This window comes from Miscanthus floridulus, chromosome 3, assembly GCF_019320115.1.
Source record: "Miscanthus floridulus cultivar M001 chromosome 3, ASM1932011v1, whole genome shotgun sequence".
Taxonomy (NCBI): domain Eukaryota; kingdom Viridiplantae; phylum Streptophyta; class Magnoliopsida; order Poales; family Poaceae; genus Miscanthus; species Miscanthus floridulus.
Window position 1 is genome coordinate 105139158 of NC_089582.1, and position 17138 is coordinate 105156295.

General features: G+C 49.2%; 2 protein-coding genes across 2 annotated transcripts; one reads left to right on the forward strand and one right to left on the reverse strand.

The window, feature by feature from the left end:
- The first annotated feature begins 7612 nt into the window (after nucleotides 1–7612).
- On the forward strand, nucleotides 7613–12365 carry LOC136546340 (protein HVA22-like). Its single transcript, XM_066538316.1, has 5 exons — nucleotides 7613–7701; nucleotides 7807–7833; nucleotides 7940–8062; nucleotides 11973–12147; nucleotides 12260–12365. The coding sequence occupies exons 1-5, from the start codon at nucleotides 7655–7657 to the stop codon at nucleotides 12281–12283; spliced, it is 396 nt and encodes a 131-aa protein (XP_066394413.1). The 5' UTR covers nucleotides 7613–7654; the 3' UTR covers nucleotides 12284–12365.
- A 1575-nt stretch (nucleotides 12366–13940) lies between these two features.
- Nucleotides 13941–15418, reverse strand: LOC136546341 (1-aminocyclopropane-1-carboxylate oxidase 1-like). The gene is made up of 2 exons (XM_066538317.1): nucleotides 15185–15418; nucleotides 13941–15034 (listed from the first exon to the last, which is right to left on the reverse strand). The coding sequence occupies exons 1-2, from the start codon at nucleotides 15296–15298 to the stop codon at nucleotides 14177–14179; spliced, it is 972 nt and encodes a 323-aa protein (XP_066394414.1). The 5' UTR covers nucleotides 15299–15418; the 3' UTR covers nucleotides 13941–14176.
- Nucleotides 15419–17138: the final 1720 nt, after the last annotated feature.

Sequence of the window (17138 nt, forward strand, 5' to 3'; positions counted from 1 at the left end):
CCACTTGCCACCACATTTGAAGCATAAAGCCCTTTGATCTTCTATAAGACATTAAGTTGGCCAGCTTGTCATCAGTCTTTGCTGCACCTGTTGATGATTGTGCATGCTCAACTGACTTAGTATCATTGGTCTTGGAATGCTGATACATGGAAGAGTGTCTTGAGACATTGGGGGATTCAAGCTTCTTGTATTCCTTTGAAGATGACCCAGATAGCACTTCTTCCTGCAAAATAGCCAAAGACCTAGTAGTATCTAGATCTTTTGGTCTGTGTAACACTACAGCTGCTCTAATTTCAGGCTTTAGACCATCAATAAATTTGCCAGTGAGAAATGCAGGGTTAACACTAGGATCATGAGCAAGGAGCTGGAGCATAAGGTAATCAAAATGGGAAATATACTCCATCACTGGGCCAGTTTGTTTAACATGAAGATACTGTCTAATGAAATGATTGAACTGGTCTCTATCAAATCTAGACACAACATGAAGACAGAGGTCTTCCCAAGAGCACTGACGAAGGTTGATTTCGATAGTTTGCATCCAAAATGCCACAGTGCCCTAGAAATTAATGGTGGCTAACTTGACCCAGTTATCAGGAGGAATGGTATACAGATCAAAGTAGGTTTCAGCTTGCTTAATCCACAACTTAGGATTGGAACCATCAAATTTAGAAAACTCAGACTGTGGTATAGCATGGTGACAACCAGAAGGCATGGCGTGATGACAACCATGTGACATAGCATTGCAATTGCAGTATGGCATGTGAAATCCAACATTGGTAGTAGGGGATTTGGGTTCCTCACATTTGACCGGAGGTGGTTCGAGAGTAACATCGCCCCCCCGAACCATCCCTCCGGTGACAGGTTGCATCGCCGTGGCCTAACGGCCCTTGCGCCGCTTTCGATGAGGATGGGTTCAGATGGGCGAACCCCGGCGACTTGATGTAGACAGATCCCTCACCGAGAACAGGTTGTTTGGCTGGTGATGCCGACTTCAGAGCGTCGACCTGGATGCGGAGGGAATCCAGGCCGTTGCTCAGATCCGCCACCTTGGAGTCGACTTGAGGCCGCCAACGATCGAAGTCGTCCTTCGCTGCCTTGAGGTCGTCGATGGAGACTTGCACATCATTGATCCGGCGGTTGCCTTCGTTGATCCCCTTCGTCTGCTCATCGAGCTTGACAGGATAAGAGCAAGCTGATCCTCAACCTTCATGGTAACTTGAAGACGGGTGCGGTGGTCGTGCGCCAGAGCTTCGATTGCCGACCCAACAGACCTCGGCTCGGACCTATGAATTCACGCGCTCAACACCGAAGTGGATTGTGGAACTCTGCCGACGGGGATTACAGTTGCAGATCAAGGCGCTCGAAGCAGAGGCGAATTGGGGGCGAATCGGAGGTGGATGGAAGGGGAGTGGATGGATCGAAACGAATCCGATACCAAATGTTACGATACTACTACGGCTACTATATCATGTATGGTTTAGAACTGGAAATCTGGAGTTACTGACTCCGGTGATCAAGGTTGCCGCCGGCCGCCCTCTTGCCGCAGTAGCCAATATTCTCGGGAAATAACCAAGACAAGTTCAATTCTACTTCCTCTCCACGCTTTATCGTTACAGCTGCTTGGCAGCGATACTCCAGATGCAACTGGGCTTGGGCTTTTACTTGCGCCATTCTGGACCGGTTACTCTTGTATTGGGCTTCCTGCTCCTCTTCGCTCTTGAGCTCTTAGTAGTATTCACCGGCACGGGCCTGGGTAGTGTAACAGTACAAAATCACTATCGCATTTGCAAGCATTATTGAGCCATGGGAGTCAAATGCCTCCTTCAGCTTCAGGCTTCAGCAAACCATATGCATGGGTCCGTTCCTCGCACCCATCGACCGGCAGCTGATTCAGGTCAACTCGCTAAGCTGAACCTCCCTCATCATGCATGGATGGATGCATAATGCGTTCGTTTAATCCTCCTACAGAGAGCGGCTCCGTCTCTCCGTGCGAGCGCTTAGCAAAAATCATACAAGCATCTGCGGGTCTGGTTGGGCGTGGGAGCCCGATTAGGTCTGCTTGATTAATCATGCGCGTCGACGTCAGCGCAGACGATTGGGAGGAGGAGGAATAATGGATGCCGCATTCCAACGCGACGAGGGCAAAGGGCTTGAGGTTGACGCCGGACCGAACGCCCGCCGACCACAGTGACCCCCGGCAGCTTGAGACGGGTCTGTGTCGCGTATGCACTGCACTGCCGTCTACTACTGTCTGCATTGCATGGGATGAGCGAGGATAAGATCATTCATAAATCATAATCCTTATTATGGTTAGTGGGAGCTAGATAGCATCTTGTCTTGTTTTAAACATGGGAAATTCTTCACCGTTCTCCTCTTCTCTTATACTACACCTTACTATTATATACTGAATCTGTGCAACAGATAAATAAAAAATAGTGAGGCACTACAAGGCGGTTAGTTGAATGATCAGTTTTGGAGATTTTTTCCCCTCATGGAAAGGTGGAACCGTGGAATCGAGTTCTCTGTCTGTGTCTGTCTGCTCTGTGCTCTCAGAAGAAAGAACGAGCTCTGTCTGTCTGTTGGTGCCTGCCTAATGATATAGCCTCCCTTTATTTATTTTTTGTCCAACATTAAAGTGAAAGACGCTGAATTGGGAGTCAATTAGGATGGCATGATGATTGAAGGTGAAGCTGTCCCAGCCCTGAACCAGCAAGACGCCAACAAAGGCGCGAGCGAATTCAGGGGGAGAGCTCAGAGCTCAGAGCCGACCGTGATCTCAATTGAAGAACAATGTCCCCGGGCCCTCCCCTCCCTGTCCGTAGCTACCTGGCTAGCTACTCGCTACCACTCCGAAGTACTAGCAGGCTGCAGGCCTCTCATCCCAATCAGGTGCTCCTGTTCTTCCTTATCCACTCATGAACTTTATCTTCACAGACACTATCATCATTGATCTGAGCTTGCATACGGATGGGCCAAATGCACAAATGATTGCCTAATCCCGTCAGTGCATGCATGGACTGGACCATCGTCTGCACTCTGCGTCTAAGGGGATTGTCTACTCTGCGGTTCTTCTTCTTCTTCTTCTTTTCGAATTACTCTGCGGTTCCTCTTTTCTTTTTCTTGCATAGGACAATGTTGAGGTTATGACACCAAAGTTGAGAGATTCAAACTTTGAAATGCCCATTTCGCTAAATCTTTGTATCTATAACCTACCTCCTTTTCCATTAGGACTGCAACTAGCCCCCTCCGATTAAGTTGCGTGACTGTCAGTTGAGACACGGACCCATGGCGCTCCGTGATGCTCATGCACAATCTGCCGCTTTTGCAAATTGATTCCAGCATCACCGAATGCAAAGATAAAAATAAAAAGCGTGCCTTTTAACTGTCGCCTGTCGGTGGCCTTGCGTTGCGAGTTGGGACAAGGAAACAAAAGGAAAGGACCAAAACGGAGCCCGTGGCCACTGGGAGACACCAACAGATGAGCTCTCACGTCCGGCGGTTCAGCTCAGCGTCCCCGCCACTCTCACATCCTCACAGCGCGCAAACTGGATCCAGCAGCGATCCGACCGCCGTGAACATCGCCGTGCTCACACAGGACTACATGGGTTGGGAACAGGGCCAGAAAGTGGATGCGGTCGTCAGCGGCGTACGTTGCTCCTCCCTTTCATACTGCCGTGACTGACACCTCGACCATGTCACCGGCACGAATGCGCGCCAGGGCAGGGCCAGGGCGCCAGGCTGGCTAGGTAGGCAGACAGGCGCACGAGCCGGACTCGACCAGCGTCGCCGTGCGGCAGCAGATACTAGTACTAGTACTACGTACTCCACGCACGACGAGCGGTGGCTGCGCGCCTGCGCCTGCGACTTTTGCCATGCCGGCTCCACAGAGTTGGCTGCGGCGACGTACGTAGAAGGCGTGGACCGGCGGAGTAGGTAGAGGCATCGGGCCGGGGGACCGGGTTCTGGCTAGCAAAAGCCGCGCCGTACTTCCCCGGCCGGCCGTCGGCATCTCTCCGATGGTGACGGCCCAACCGTACCCAAAAAAAACACAAGCCCGTGGTGACCAGAGAGCAGAGCAGGACGCCAGGACAGGTCTGTGAGACAGTGCGAGGATAAACATGGTGAGAGGACATACGTGATGCTCCGGCCCCTTCCCCGTCGCTATTGGCGACCTGGTGGCGAAACTCATTCGGATAATGCGTATCTCATCTACTATTAATCGCATGCGCCAACTTGATTGGTTGGTTAAGCAGAAAATGTCATGTCGTTTTCAGCTATTGCATTGGTACTATACACACGACCATGCTCTGCACAGGTACAGGCTTTGGGTTGTACGGTAGTACTCCTACTTCACTGCCCAAATGCAGTGCAGCTGACTAGCTGAGTGGCCTGTGCTGCCTGCATTCGCGGGAAAACTCAAGGTACGTATTGTTGGGCGGAGCCACGGAGGCGTGGAGCAGAGTATTAATGCTTGGCATTCGCAGGCTCATATGTTGCCGCCAACTGAAGTAGACGTTGGACAGAGCACAATAACGAATGGATAGGATGGATGCCTTGAGGACATGGCACCTGCATGCGCCTCTGTTCCTACTCTGTGAACTCGTGGCCTCAGCCACAGAACTGAGCTGCTCTGATTCTCTGAAGGAAGACAATGGTGACGCAAAGGACAATAGAAGGCGGGGCTGGATAGTGCATACAATCTCTACTACAGAGCTAGTATACGTTGGGAGTTATGCCGATCGATCGCACTTCCCATAAATAACACGTGCGAGCAACGGCCTTTGACACCGCAGCACTGATCCCATGCGCAGCCAACCGCGAACAGACGAACCGTTCACCGGAGGTTAGCGCCTTTTAATCATGGCCGCATTCAGCTTTGCATCTGCCGACATGCTTGCATTAAAAATAAGCACACGAGTCCATCTAATCTAAGCAACATTCCAGGCGAGGACTTGGCCTGTTTGGCTTATAAGCCATGGCTAAAAGTAGTGTTGACTGGCTTGGTGTGAGAGAAAAATACTATTCGTTGGCTCATAAGTCATGGCTTATAAGTCAAATACGACGAAGCGAACAGGCTGAGCAGGCGCGCCACTGACAGCTACCTGAAAAGATTTCATCTGCAGTGTAGTACTAGCTGCCTCTCCTTTCGTTCAGAACGTTCCTCTCGCGTTCACAGTTCAGACACAGCCACAACGCTGTCAGTGGTCACAAGTCATCGCTGTGGGAGAGCGACTTCAGGAATCCGAGAGGAAGTCCAAAGGGTTGGTATTGATCTAATCACTCAACACTAGCAGCATGCATAATCTGACGGTACAGCCGTAAACTACAGGCTCTTGCACCTTCAATCGAGAATGGAGCACGAACAGCTCTGTTCTTTCTTTGGCCCCGCCTGTTGGACTGTGGAGTCTGCAAAGTTGGATTCCTTTTCTTTTTTTTTTTTATTTGAGGAAAGCTGGATTCCATATCTGGTCGGACGTCGGCGGACCATGGAGTCGGCATCAAAAGGGCCTAAGATACGTTGTGTTCTGCACAGCCCACTTCGTAGATCTTGTCTGCTTGAGTTTCGGGCCTTCCGATTCCGGGCTTTTGGCCCAGGTTTCCCAGTATGAAATTGAAAGCCTCATCTCATTCTGGTAGTCTGCCTAATAATAAACAGAAGAATACTAAAACTTCAAGTTGTTTCAAGAGCGGAAATTCTCTGGCGAGGACGTCCGTCCATGTGGGTGTGAATACGTTACAGATATTTTCCCATCATATATGAGACCGAATTTATTTAGAGAGATTCAGATCTGTCCATATTTAAGTCCAAAGATTCAACATCTGGTATCGTATCCATATCTGAATACTCAATTCATAAATTTATAATGTCGTTATCTAATCGTATCCTATCCGGCATAAATGACACTATCCATATGTGAATCCGAATCTGGACAGAAATATAAAAATAAATGTAACAAATCATATATTTATAATGTTGTTATCTAATTGTATCCTATCCGGCATGATTGACACTATCCATATGCGAATCCGAATCCAGACAGAAATATAAAAACAAATGTAATATCAGTGATATCCGATCCGTTCGTATCAGATCCGTTTTTATCCCTACGTCCAGGCATATCCGTCTAGACAGCCCGTTCTCAGGCCTGCGCAGCCATCGGGCTCAACAGGTCTACTTGGCTGCTCTGCTCCACCTTAAGTGTTTCACGGTTTCTCGAAAAGACAACGACATTTCCTTTCCCTACCGTCGCACGCATGCGACCGCCGCTGGCGCATCCAACGCGCCGCTCGCCTTCTCCGGCCGTTGTGGCCTTATCCAACGTGGTTGCACCGCACTCCTTCGCGCCCCGCACCGTGCCCCCATCCACCTCGCGCCGTCGCGGCCATGGATTGCACTGCGGCCAGCCGAAGACACTACGTCAAGAAGGGAAGGCCTGCACCTATGCCTGGTTGTACGCTGGGTAGCTCTCGACGCCCCCTAACCCGAGCTTGCTGACTACCGCAGTTCCCCATCAGGTAGGTTGTGGTCGCCAGCGACGCTGCGTTGTGTTTCAGCCGTTTCAGACTTGTGTTTTAAGTGTTTCATCTGGATGTTGTAAAAGTAGATCTGAAATGACATGTTGCAAGCCTATGTTTTTAAGTGTTTCACGTGTTTTAAGACGTATGTTTAGTGTTCCATCTGGATGTTGCTATAGCTCTACCGTATGTTTCAAGCGTATATTTCAAGTGTTTCATATGTTTCATCCGGATGTTGCAAAAGTACATCTGTGGATGTTGTATATGTTGCTATGTCTATACACACATGTCTTAAGTGTTTCATCCGTTTCAGACCTATCTTACAAATGTTTTCATCTCGATTTCCTCGTGCGTTTTGAAAAGTTCAGGGTATTGAACGGCGCTGGTGGCTGACGAACAGCTTGATGCTGAGGCGCAGCCGTCGGTCAACCCACGTGGGTTTCCTCATGCGGGCATGGGTGGGCGCGGGGTAGCGGGGCCTGCGACGGACGTGGGCGCTGGCGCTGGGCGGGATGCGGACGAGTGGCGTGGGGTGGGGTGGGATGCGGGCGGAGGAGCTGCGTACGGACGCGATATCCGACGTCTGGGCACTGGCCCTTCCGTTTGCAGAGACGTGACAGGCTGCCGGCTTTCCCTGATCCGGGGTTCGGATTCCGACGAAGGAAAACGAAACGAGGCCCGGCCTCGAGGAAATGCGCCGCACATGCAATGCAAGCACATGCGCCGTGGTCCGGGACCGGGAGGGAGGGGGAGCAGCTAGGCATTTTCACTGTCACCACGCAAAGCGATTCGAGCCTGGGGAGATCTGGTCGGGCGAGGGCGCGACCCGGCCTGCCTTGGACGCCACGTCCAAGCTAGGCACCCGATGCGGTGCCATCCCCGTGCAAGCGCATCGTCCTCCGGCCTCCCGGTCACGTTTCACGATCATCATCATCACAGGTAGTCAGGTATAAAGCCCAAAATACCCCGTTGCATCCCCTACTGAATCTTCCTCTTTCCACGGCGGCCCCCTAGCTATCAGCTATCTCGTCGCCTATCGATCCTTTCCTCCTCCAGGAATCGCGCTAGCTAGCTTCCGCGTTCTGATCAAGTTTATTTGGTGCGTGAGCGTGACTACGATCGAAATCGGAACAGCAATATGGGTAAGACATGGGCGCTCATCACCCACCTCCACGCTCTTGCAGGGTAAATGCTTGCTGATCCTCTCTCCTCCGGTCCTCTAAACGATCTTTAGTCCGCGATCAGTGACCTTGCTATTGCTGAGGTTCTTCTCTTTTCCCTTGTGTGCAGGCCGAGTCTCACTCTGATATACCCTCTGTAAGTGAACAAATAAAGATTAGCAGGGGTGCTTGATGGTTCATCATATTCTTTTTTAGCAATGGCGTAACTAATACACGCGTGCAAGATGCGTAACGTGGATCAGGTACGCGTCAATCTGCGCGATGGAGAGCGCGACCAAGGTGGATGACGAGCAGTGGCTGGCCTACTGGATAATCTACTCCTTCATCACCCTCTTCGAAATGGTGGCCGAGAACATCCTCTACTGGTAATAAACTTGTCGCTTCTCGGTAATATATTCCTTTTATCTATCCCGCAAAACTGCAGTTTTTGGCTGAAATGCGTGTCGACGCTGTAAATTTACACGCATTCATTCTTGGACCCAAACGGTAAATTGTACAATGTCCTGTCCACCGTCCTGTACTCTACTGTCTGCTACAACTAAAAAGAATAAAACATGGACATTTTTTAGTGCGATATTTGTTTTGGTTCGTCCGTCTGCCCACGCCTACGATACCCGCCTGCTTTGAAGAAAACAAATCGATCACTTGAGGCCACATGCATGGAAGAAAACAATAATCATGCATCGAAATCATGCTGCTCTGAAAGGGAGGTACGTTGATGTTCTTCAAAGGATCCCCGCCTGTTTTGAAGGAAACAAATCAATCACCTGAGGCCACATGCATGGAAGGAAACAATAATCATGCATCGAAATCATGCTGCTCTGAAAGGGAGGTACGTTGATGTTCTTCAAAGGATCCCCGCATGCTTTGAAGGAAATAAATCGATCACCTGAGGCAATATGCATGGAAGGAAACAATAATCATGCATCGACCCCTGCGATATTTGTTTTGGTTCGTCTGTTTACCCACCCCGACCCCTGCGATACCGCGGCTAATAAAAAAAGAAAAATCCCCCCTCATCTCTCTCGTGACCCGACGGCCGACGGCCGACGACGCTCGTCCCTCCCGGCCGCGGCGACGTTCTTCCCTCGCCGGCGGCGGTGGCGCTCCTTCCTCGCCGGCGACGGCGGCTCTCCTCCCTCGCCGGTGGCGCTCCCTCTCACGGCGGCCTCCCATCTCCAGCGAAGCTTTGCGAGCTTGGCCTCGGCGCGGCCAGATGCGCGGGCAAGGCGGGCCCTGACTGCATCGTGTGTGGGCTAGGACGGCCGCGCGGCAGGTACCTTCCTCTCCTAGTCCCCATCTCTTCTTGCGTTGGATGCTGGATGTGTGAAACCTATCTGAATGAGGAGCTAATCTAGATGTGTTGCATATGCTTCTTTGCCTGCACTTACTGATTATGTGTGAAACCTATCTGAATGAGAAGTGAAATAGTACGGTTTTAATTGAAACCAAATTGAAGTTGAATAATTCATCTCTGTATGTTTCTATGGCAGCTCTGTATGTTTCCCCAATGCACGGTTGAATAATTGGGACCAATCGATTGTGCTGATTATGCATTAGACATGTATCTTAGATATATTTGGTAGATGATATGTATGCTGAAGCTGCTCCCATGGCATTGCTGCCGTACGTTAGATTTATAGCTGCTGCATTAAGAACATGTGAACTTCGATCAAACATTGTCAACTTCGGCAGGTATCCACATGGACGCCGAGTATTTTGGTCCTGACAGAAGCATGCAGCTTCTCATGAGAAGAACAAATTGAAGCAACATGTGTGCAAGGCATCTGCAGTGTGCGTGCATGACTGCATATACGTATATGCGATTAGAAGAGGTGAAAGGGAAATAAACTGACCTAGAGTGCAAGTGCACACGACATATCTAAGATACATATATTATGAAGCAGCTTACTGTCCCCTCCTGCCCTCCATTTTCATTTTTCAGATATATATTATGAAGTAATTAGCTTGTTATAAACGTCATATATTTGAAAACGGAAACAGATGGAGTACTTGTGCATTTTGTGTAGAGCTGCACTAGCATAGGATAACACTGCAGCCCGCATTCTTGTTGTTTTTGCATTCACGTGTATAACTTCAGAGAAAGTGTGCAGTGTGCTACATATAGGTTGTTTGGTCATGCTTTGCTTTGCAATGTTCCATTTTCTCAATTCTCATGGCCTAGTTCGTTAGGTAATTCAAATAGATATGTTCAGTCAGTGGATATGGATTATAATAAAAGGGCTGAAACTGTATCTGAGGAAGAAGAAGATGAAATGATAATGCTTGTTTTTCCGGCGCTATATTTAGCTTCTATCAGAACTAGAACAAGAACTCCATGTTACACTACAAAGCTTAGTGGTTCAGAATATACACGTGAACTTCTTGAGGGCCATCCACATCGTTCTTATCATAATTTGCGTATGGAGCCATGGATTTTCAAAGCACTTGCATATTACCTTAGTTCAAGAGGGCTTTTAAAGAATACAAGAGGGGTTACTGTAGAAGAACAACTACCATTGTTCATGTACATGTTTGCGTGAAATGCAAGTTTTACTGCATTGTGTGATAGGTTTCAGCACAGTGGAGAGACAATACATAGACATATCGCAGCAGCCTTTGATGCAATCTCTTCATTGGCTTTTGATTTTGTGAAGCCCCCATCAGCTGAGACCTATTGAAAAATATCGACCAATCCACATTTTACACCTTACTTTCAGGTACATATAACAAATATATGTACTGTTTCAAAATTCTTACCTTTTTATTACATATATACTAATTACAAATAGCACCTCTTCTCTCCCTTGCAGAACTGCTTAGGAGTGATAGATGGACTCATGTTCCAATCACAATCAGTGCAAGTAAAGCAGTTCCGTATCGGAATAGAAAAGGAACTCTTTCTCAAAATGTGATGCTTGCATGTGACTTTGACCTGAACTTCGTTTATGTTTCCACTGGCTGAGAAGGTTCAGCATCAGACGCCGGGGTTCTACGTTCTGCCATTAGGTCTGTCCTGTCCCACCGTGCCATCGGCACCTGCGGCGACTCCCAGGATAGGCACGGCAAGGTGTAGGGGCGATGGCGTGGCCACCCCGCAGCGACACCGGCGGCGGCGGTGCCCCCTCAGATCCGGTTGACAGGCAGGAGGAGCCTCGAGTGAGATGAGGGGCGAGCAGATCGAGCGGGATGAGGAGCGAGCAGATTGATAAGGTACGCCCTTTCCTCCTCCCTAGCTCGACAAGGTGCGGCTAGGCCATCGAGCTCCGCGGCCCCCGGCGACAGCCTGGCCAAATCTACGTGCTCGGTAGCCCCTAGCGGCGGTGCGGCCCCTGATCTAGCTACTTCAACCTTCCCCTCTCCATCGGCATCACAGGGGTGGCTCCCCCTTTCGTGGCTCCAGTTGGGCAAGCAGCAACTACAACCCTTGCATGCTCAGCCCACATAACAGCCCATCACGCCCAGTGCTTCTCTTCTCGTCTGACCCGTGCAAGCTTCCCCTGCTCTATCAGATTCCTTGTGATTCAATGATTTTTTACAGTATGCTGATACCCCGCTTGAATGTTGCAGTAGTGCTTCTCTTCTTGAATGTTGAATGTTACAATTTCAATGGTGACGTGAAGTTGCAGCCTCCAAGAGCGACCAAGGATGAGGAGAAGTACCATCGGTGACTACTGTACACCGATCACATAGGTGACGATTGCTATAGGGCATATCTTTTGTATTTTATTGGACAAAGATTAAGATCTGGCATCGACAACTTCTCTAATGTGATCGAAGTCTATTAGTGTCCAGATTGCTATCCGGTGGATGCATAAATCATTTGACATTGTATAGTAAACTGAGAACTAGCTGCTTAGGAAAAACCTTAAAGAGTTCATGACAATTCTGATAGTTCTGTTGATCTATTTATCCTTTCTATCTTTACCACATCGATTCTTCTTTCTCTAAAACATACTTGATTATTCGTAAATTCATGGTTAATGCATTAAGTTTTGGATTGTTATAGGTATGGGCAAGGTTGTCGCTCGGCCCTTACCAAGTCGGTGAGCCTATGACGCCGCGCACTCCGTGACGATGTTAATTTCATGAATTTTGCTTTTTGTATTAAATGTCACTTTAACATTTTCATAATATTATTATTTTATCATGCGATCCTTGTGTTTTTAATACAAAAGTTTTACTGTCTCGTAGTAATGCACGGGAACGCTACCTAGTAAGCATACTCAAAGACAGAGAGAGTAAATAATGTCATTGCTGCTCCTTTCTTCACAGGATACCGCTATGGTACGAGGCGAAGCTGCTGCTGGTGGCGTGGCTGGTCCTGCCGCAGTTCAGGGGCGCGTCCTTCATCTACGACAAGTTCGTCAGGGAGCAGCTGAAGAAGAACGGGGTGAGGCTGCACGATCACATCGGCCACGCCGCCGACCACGTGCCGCACGTCTTCGAGGTATGTGTGTCAGCGCGCGCCGCGCCCCTCTTTGCGGTTTGCATCGATCGCTCACGCGAACGCCGGCTAATAAGCTTGTCTCTCGCACGGCGCTTGTTTGCCGAACGCGCAGGCTGAGCATCATGCCGTGCACTGATGAGAGTCTGAAGAATCTACTACGTTGTTCATCTGAGAAGAAACCTGACCGGCCAGAGTCATTCCGTCTTGGTACAGCTGAGCCAACGGTTCGTGTATCATCGTCTAAACTGCGCAAGACGGCCGCGCGGCCGTGTCTCATAAGTTACTTGTGTTGTACTCACTTGTAACAGCATCGTGAGAATACTTGGACATTGATCCAGTCTGTGCTCGTCCTAATTCAGATGGACCTGATTGTTCAGCTAGAGGAATTTCTTTGTGGCGAATAAATTTGAACAGAGATTGTATAACTGTATCGCTGAAACATTCCGAATATTGGATTGTTTGTGTATATGGTTGTTTGGATCCCAAGCGATACTTAAAAAAATAGAGATGGAAACAAGAAATTACAATCAGCCAATCCTTACTAATCATGTCCTACCTTATATAATTGCTGGATCTCTACCGTATGCCCTAATGATCCACCCATAACCTACCTAAGATCCAAAAAAAAAAACTACCTAAGATCCACCAATACTCGTAGTGTGAGCAACACGATTCTCAAATTATCACGATCCACCCATAACTAGAATTTTGTGTACAAAGGTTCCTGATAGATTTACTTAGCATGATTGTTTACTTTTTATTGATACAGACTTGTTTAGTATGACAGACCTAAGGACTTACTAACGTGTCTTCTTAAAATCTTAGGTACCATCGTGCAAGTGGGAATTTAGAACTTTGCACAGGCTAAGATTGTTCTAAATTTCTAGAGCGTAATTCACCCTCTTTTGGACCATTTAGTCCTTACAACCACCTACTGGTGACCCTGGCCAGCACATGTGCAACCACGAACGCTGAAATCTAGAGGTACTTGACACCTTGTGCTCATAAGGCGGACCGGTGACGGTGATCTAACATGATGATGATGATGGTAGATGGGGCGAAGGACGTGTCAAGAAATACGTTCACCCAATAACAAACCTTTAGAGCAACTTCAGCAGGGCCCTTAAACCAAAATTTGATGGGTTAGCATGGCACTACTCAAACCCGTAGGGAGGCCCTCAAAATTCGACAGCAACCCCTCTCTCCCCTCTCGCTTGCCGTGGCACGCCTTATCATGGAGCACCTCCTTGTCATGGAGCTCCTCCTCGTCGGCCAGCAGATGAGGCGCAACTCGGTGGGGAGGGGCCACAGCTGCCAGTGTGTGGCACAACATCGACAATGGTAGGGTGGAGATGCGTTAGTCGGGCCAGGTGAGGTAGTGGTCGGTTTCTCATCAGAGGAGTAGGGGAAGGGAAGAAAATAATTAAGGAGAAAGAAGAGGGCGAAAGCCTTCGCAAAAAAAAAGGAGAGGAAGAGTGCGTGTGTTTGTCACTAACAAGTAGGTCCTGCATGTCATATAGGATTAGAGGCCTAGATTAGTAATAGTAGCTTTAGAAGTGGCGTGCAATAGTTGATCCCTCTGTGTAATTCGCAAAAAAAATAGTTGATCCCTCAACGCGTAATGAAACGTAACTCTGCGAAATTGTATTTAGTAATAGTAAGATCAATATAGCATGACTTCACTTAAACAATCACAGTAGTGTCAAGTTTAAATTTATCTTGATTTTTTTATTGGCGAAAGGAGAATTCTAGGTACTGTTTTTGCACAGATGGGTCCATTTTGGCATGGTCCATAGTCCACAATATCGATATACTGTATATACTTAGTCACTCGTAATATAGCTTTGTAATAGTAAACATATTACAGAACAGATCGCGCGACACATATAACAAGCTAGCAGGCTAACTAGCGAGCGAAGAAGAGCAGAGAGGGACCAAAGACACAGGCATAAACGATCATGCCGCAGAACAGAACGCCGCAAATACATCTCGAACACAGTAAACCAGAGCAAGGCGCAGGGACCAACTTTTACGCGATGGCTATGCAGTTGGAGCTGTTCGTCTCCATGGACTTGAACGCCTCAAACCGTGGCTCCTTGGCCTCGAACTTGTGCCGCACGTACAGCTTCATGTAGTCCTCGAACACGAACCTGGGGTACGACCCCGCGGCCGCCCCGTCGGCCTTCACCAGCGCCAGCGCGGGGAAGATGATGGCGTCGCTGCCCGGGTTGTAGAAGGAGGCGATGGACATCCTGTTGCCGTCGGGCTGCGCCACCACTCGGTGCATCACGCTCTTGTACCTGCCGTTGGTGATCACCTCCAGCTGGTCGCCCAGGTTGACGACGATGGAGTGGCGCAGGGGCGGCACGTCCACCCACTCGCCGTCCTTGAGCAGCTGGAGCCCACCCACCCGGTCGTCCTGGAACAGCAGGATGATGCCGCCGGCGTCGGTGTGCGCGCGCAGGCCGCTCACGAGGTCCGGGCGCGGGCACGGCGGGTAGCTGCTCACCTTGGTGCCGAACGTCGGGGCGCCCGTGCTGGGCCCGCGGAACGCCCGCGCCAGGTAGCCCCTGTCCAGTCCGAGGTTCTCGCACAGCAGCTCCAGCAGCCGCTCCGCCAGCGCCTCCAGCTCGCCGGCGAACCGCTTCATCGCGCGCCGGTACTCGTCGTCGAGGTCCGGTATCTCGGCGATGTTGGATTCCGGGAGGTGGCGGACGAAGAAAGTGCTCTCCCAGTCGAGGTTCACCGCCGCCTTCACGCCCTGCGCGTCCTTGAGCGCCTTGCTGGCGAACTCGAGGAACCTCTGCTCGCGCACCCGCTTGTAGTGGTCCTTGGTCAGCTTCTCTACCTCGTCCATCAGCTCCGTCGAGATGCCGTGGTTCAGAATCTGGACAGCAAGAGGGAATTGCAAAATTAAACAAAACGGATAGAGCATTAAAACCCATCCTCAACGACAAATATATATTTGTGCGGCTTAATTATTTGTTCTAGTTCCTGGAGTTGGATTAGTCCTCCTCCTTCCATGCTGAACGTCTACCTCGAAGAAGCCCCAGTTCTCGCACGCATCGCGCAGCAGCTCCATCGCCGCCGGCCTCTCCTCCCCGGCGAGCAGCCCCATGTCGATGACCGGGAATGACAATGCAGGCGCCATGTTACTCGCTCTCTGTTTCTCTCGACGAGCTCGCGGGACTACTGGACTGGCTAGATAGGAGCTCTCTCCGGCTGCTGTTTCTTCCTTGTGCGTGTCTAATGCTGAACGCTGGAGTGAAGTGAGTGGAAGTGGCTGGGGTGGGTCGCCATTTATAGGCTCGGCAGCCAAGCCCAAGCTTTCTAGCGGAGTGGACGACCTTACCGCCGCCGACTTGTCACCAGCAGAGTTTGTTTTTTATGCTTGTTGCTCTTGCTGATGGACAGGGCATTGACCTGTGGGCACCCACGCCCATGTGGGCGGCGCGTGTTGGCCCGTCTCATCCGGGGCCCTCAGCATGCACGCAACGCACGGGATTCTCTTGACGCCACCATCCGCTCGCGGCACGGCAAAATACGGAAGCCGCGTCGAGCACTCCAGCCGGCTGGCCGTCTGCTTAGCGCGCGAGCGGCGGCGGGGCAGGGGCGCAGGGCAGCCGTCGACGGTGGTGGATGGGGGCGAGATACGCTTCCGTGATCGACTACTCGAGTTGGGGATGGCAAGCCATATGACGCAGTATGGCAAATGTCAATTTGTCTCCGTGGCGAAGATTGAGCGGCCCCTGTCAGCCCAGCTTAGCCGTCTCGATCGCGGGACCGCCGTGCCGCCACCGCCCAACCGGCCGTCTGAGCGTCAGCACAGGAACGAAGAACCTCATTCACTTGGTTGGACGCCGATGGTATCCGGTTTAGGCCCGTTCGGTTGCTCGGGAACGGTTCCTAAAATTATTCAGGTTATTAATATTATACAAATTAGTAAATCATCTCAGCAACTCGATTACTGCCGTGGTTACAAACCCCGCGACACCATAAAGGGGAATACTATGGATACATGTGAAAAACATATAGATTGGTAATTAATAAGTTCAACAAAACTAGATAGAGACTAGAAAACAAAGTGCGGCGACGCCGTGGGGCTGTGTGGAGTGTCCGTAGTTGTGAAGCTAGTTTTGACAATGCATCAACGTTATTACCTAACTAATAATGTGTTATTAGATCATAATAAAATCAAGATATCACGGATCTCTCCTGCAAAGCCTGTCATCACTCATTAGCATAAAAGAAGGGTCAAATGATGCAGAGGAAACATGACGTAATTTTCTGCCAGAAGCTTTAATAGGGAATAAATAGCAATAGCAATTATAGCCTGTTCAATTGGCTTATAAGCCGTACTTTTTTAGCCAACGAATAATATTTTTCTCTCATAACAAATCAGCCAACAGTACTTTCAGCTATGGCTTATCAGCCAAGCGAACATGGTAATAATTAATACAGGAAAAGCACATGTGCTGAGTGCGACTGATGTTTTTGGCCTGAATATCCTTCTTTTGTTTTGGAATGTTCTAACATTTAAAATAGCTGATTCCATTAATAAGCTTTCTGAAAAGTAACACGTGGCGTTGCCGTGCACCTGAGTGGAGTGCTGACTTTTTTTTTATTTTGAATCTGAAAATGTTGTGTGGCCTAGACGAGGTAAGGTGAAATTGTAAAAAGGAATCAAAGATAAAAGTTCAGTAAATAAAGAGTGAGGACCAAGTATGTAAGATTCCGAGGAAGATGTCTTGAGCAAGAAAAATAAAGAAATAGTAAGAGGGTACACAAAAGAATGTGGAGTAACCTATTGGTAGGGTATTGTTAAGCTGCAAAAGAGAGCTAGATATGACAGCCCTCACTAAAATTTGCATTTCACATTAAAACAAATATATGGAGTGACCTATTGAGTAGGTTAGTATAGAAAACACTATGGGCTAGTTAAGCCACAAAGATATGGCAGTCCTCACTAAAATTTGCATTTCACCTTAAAA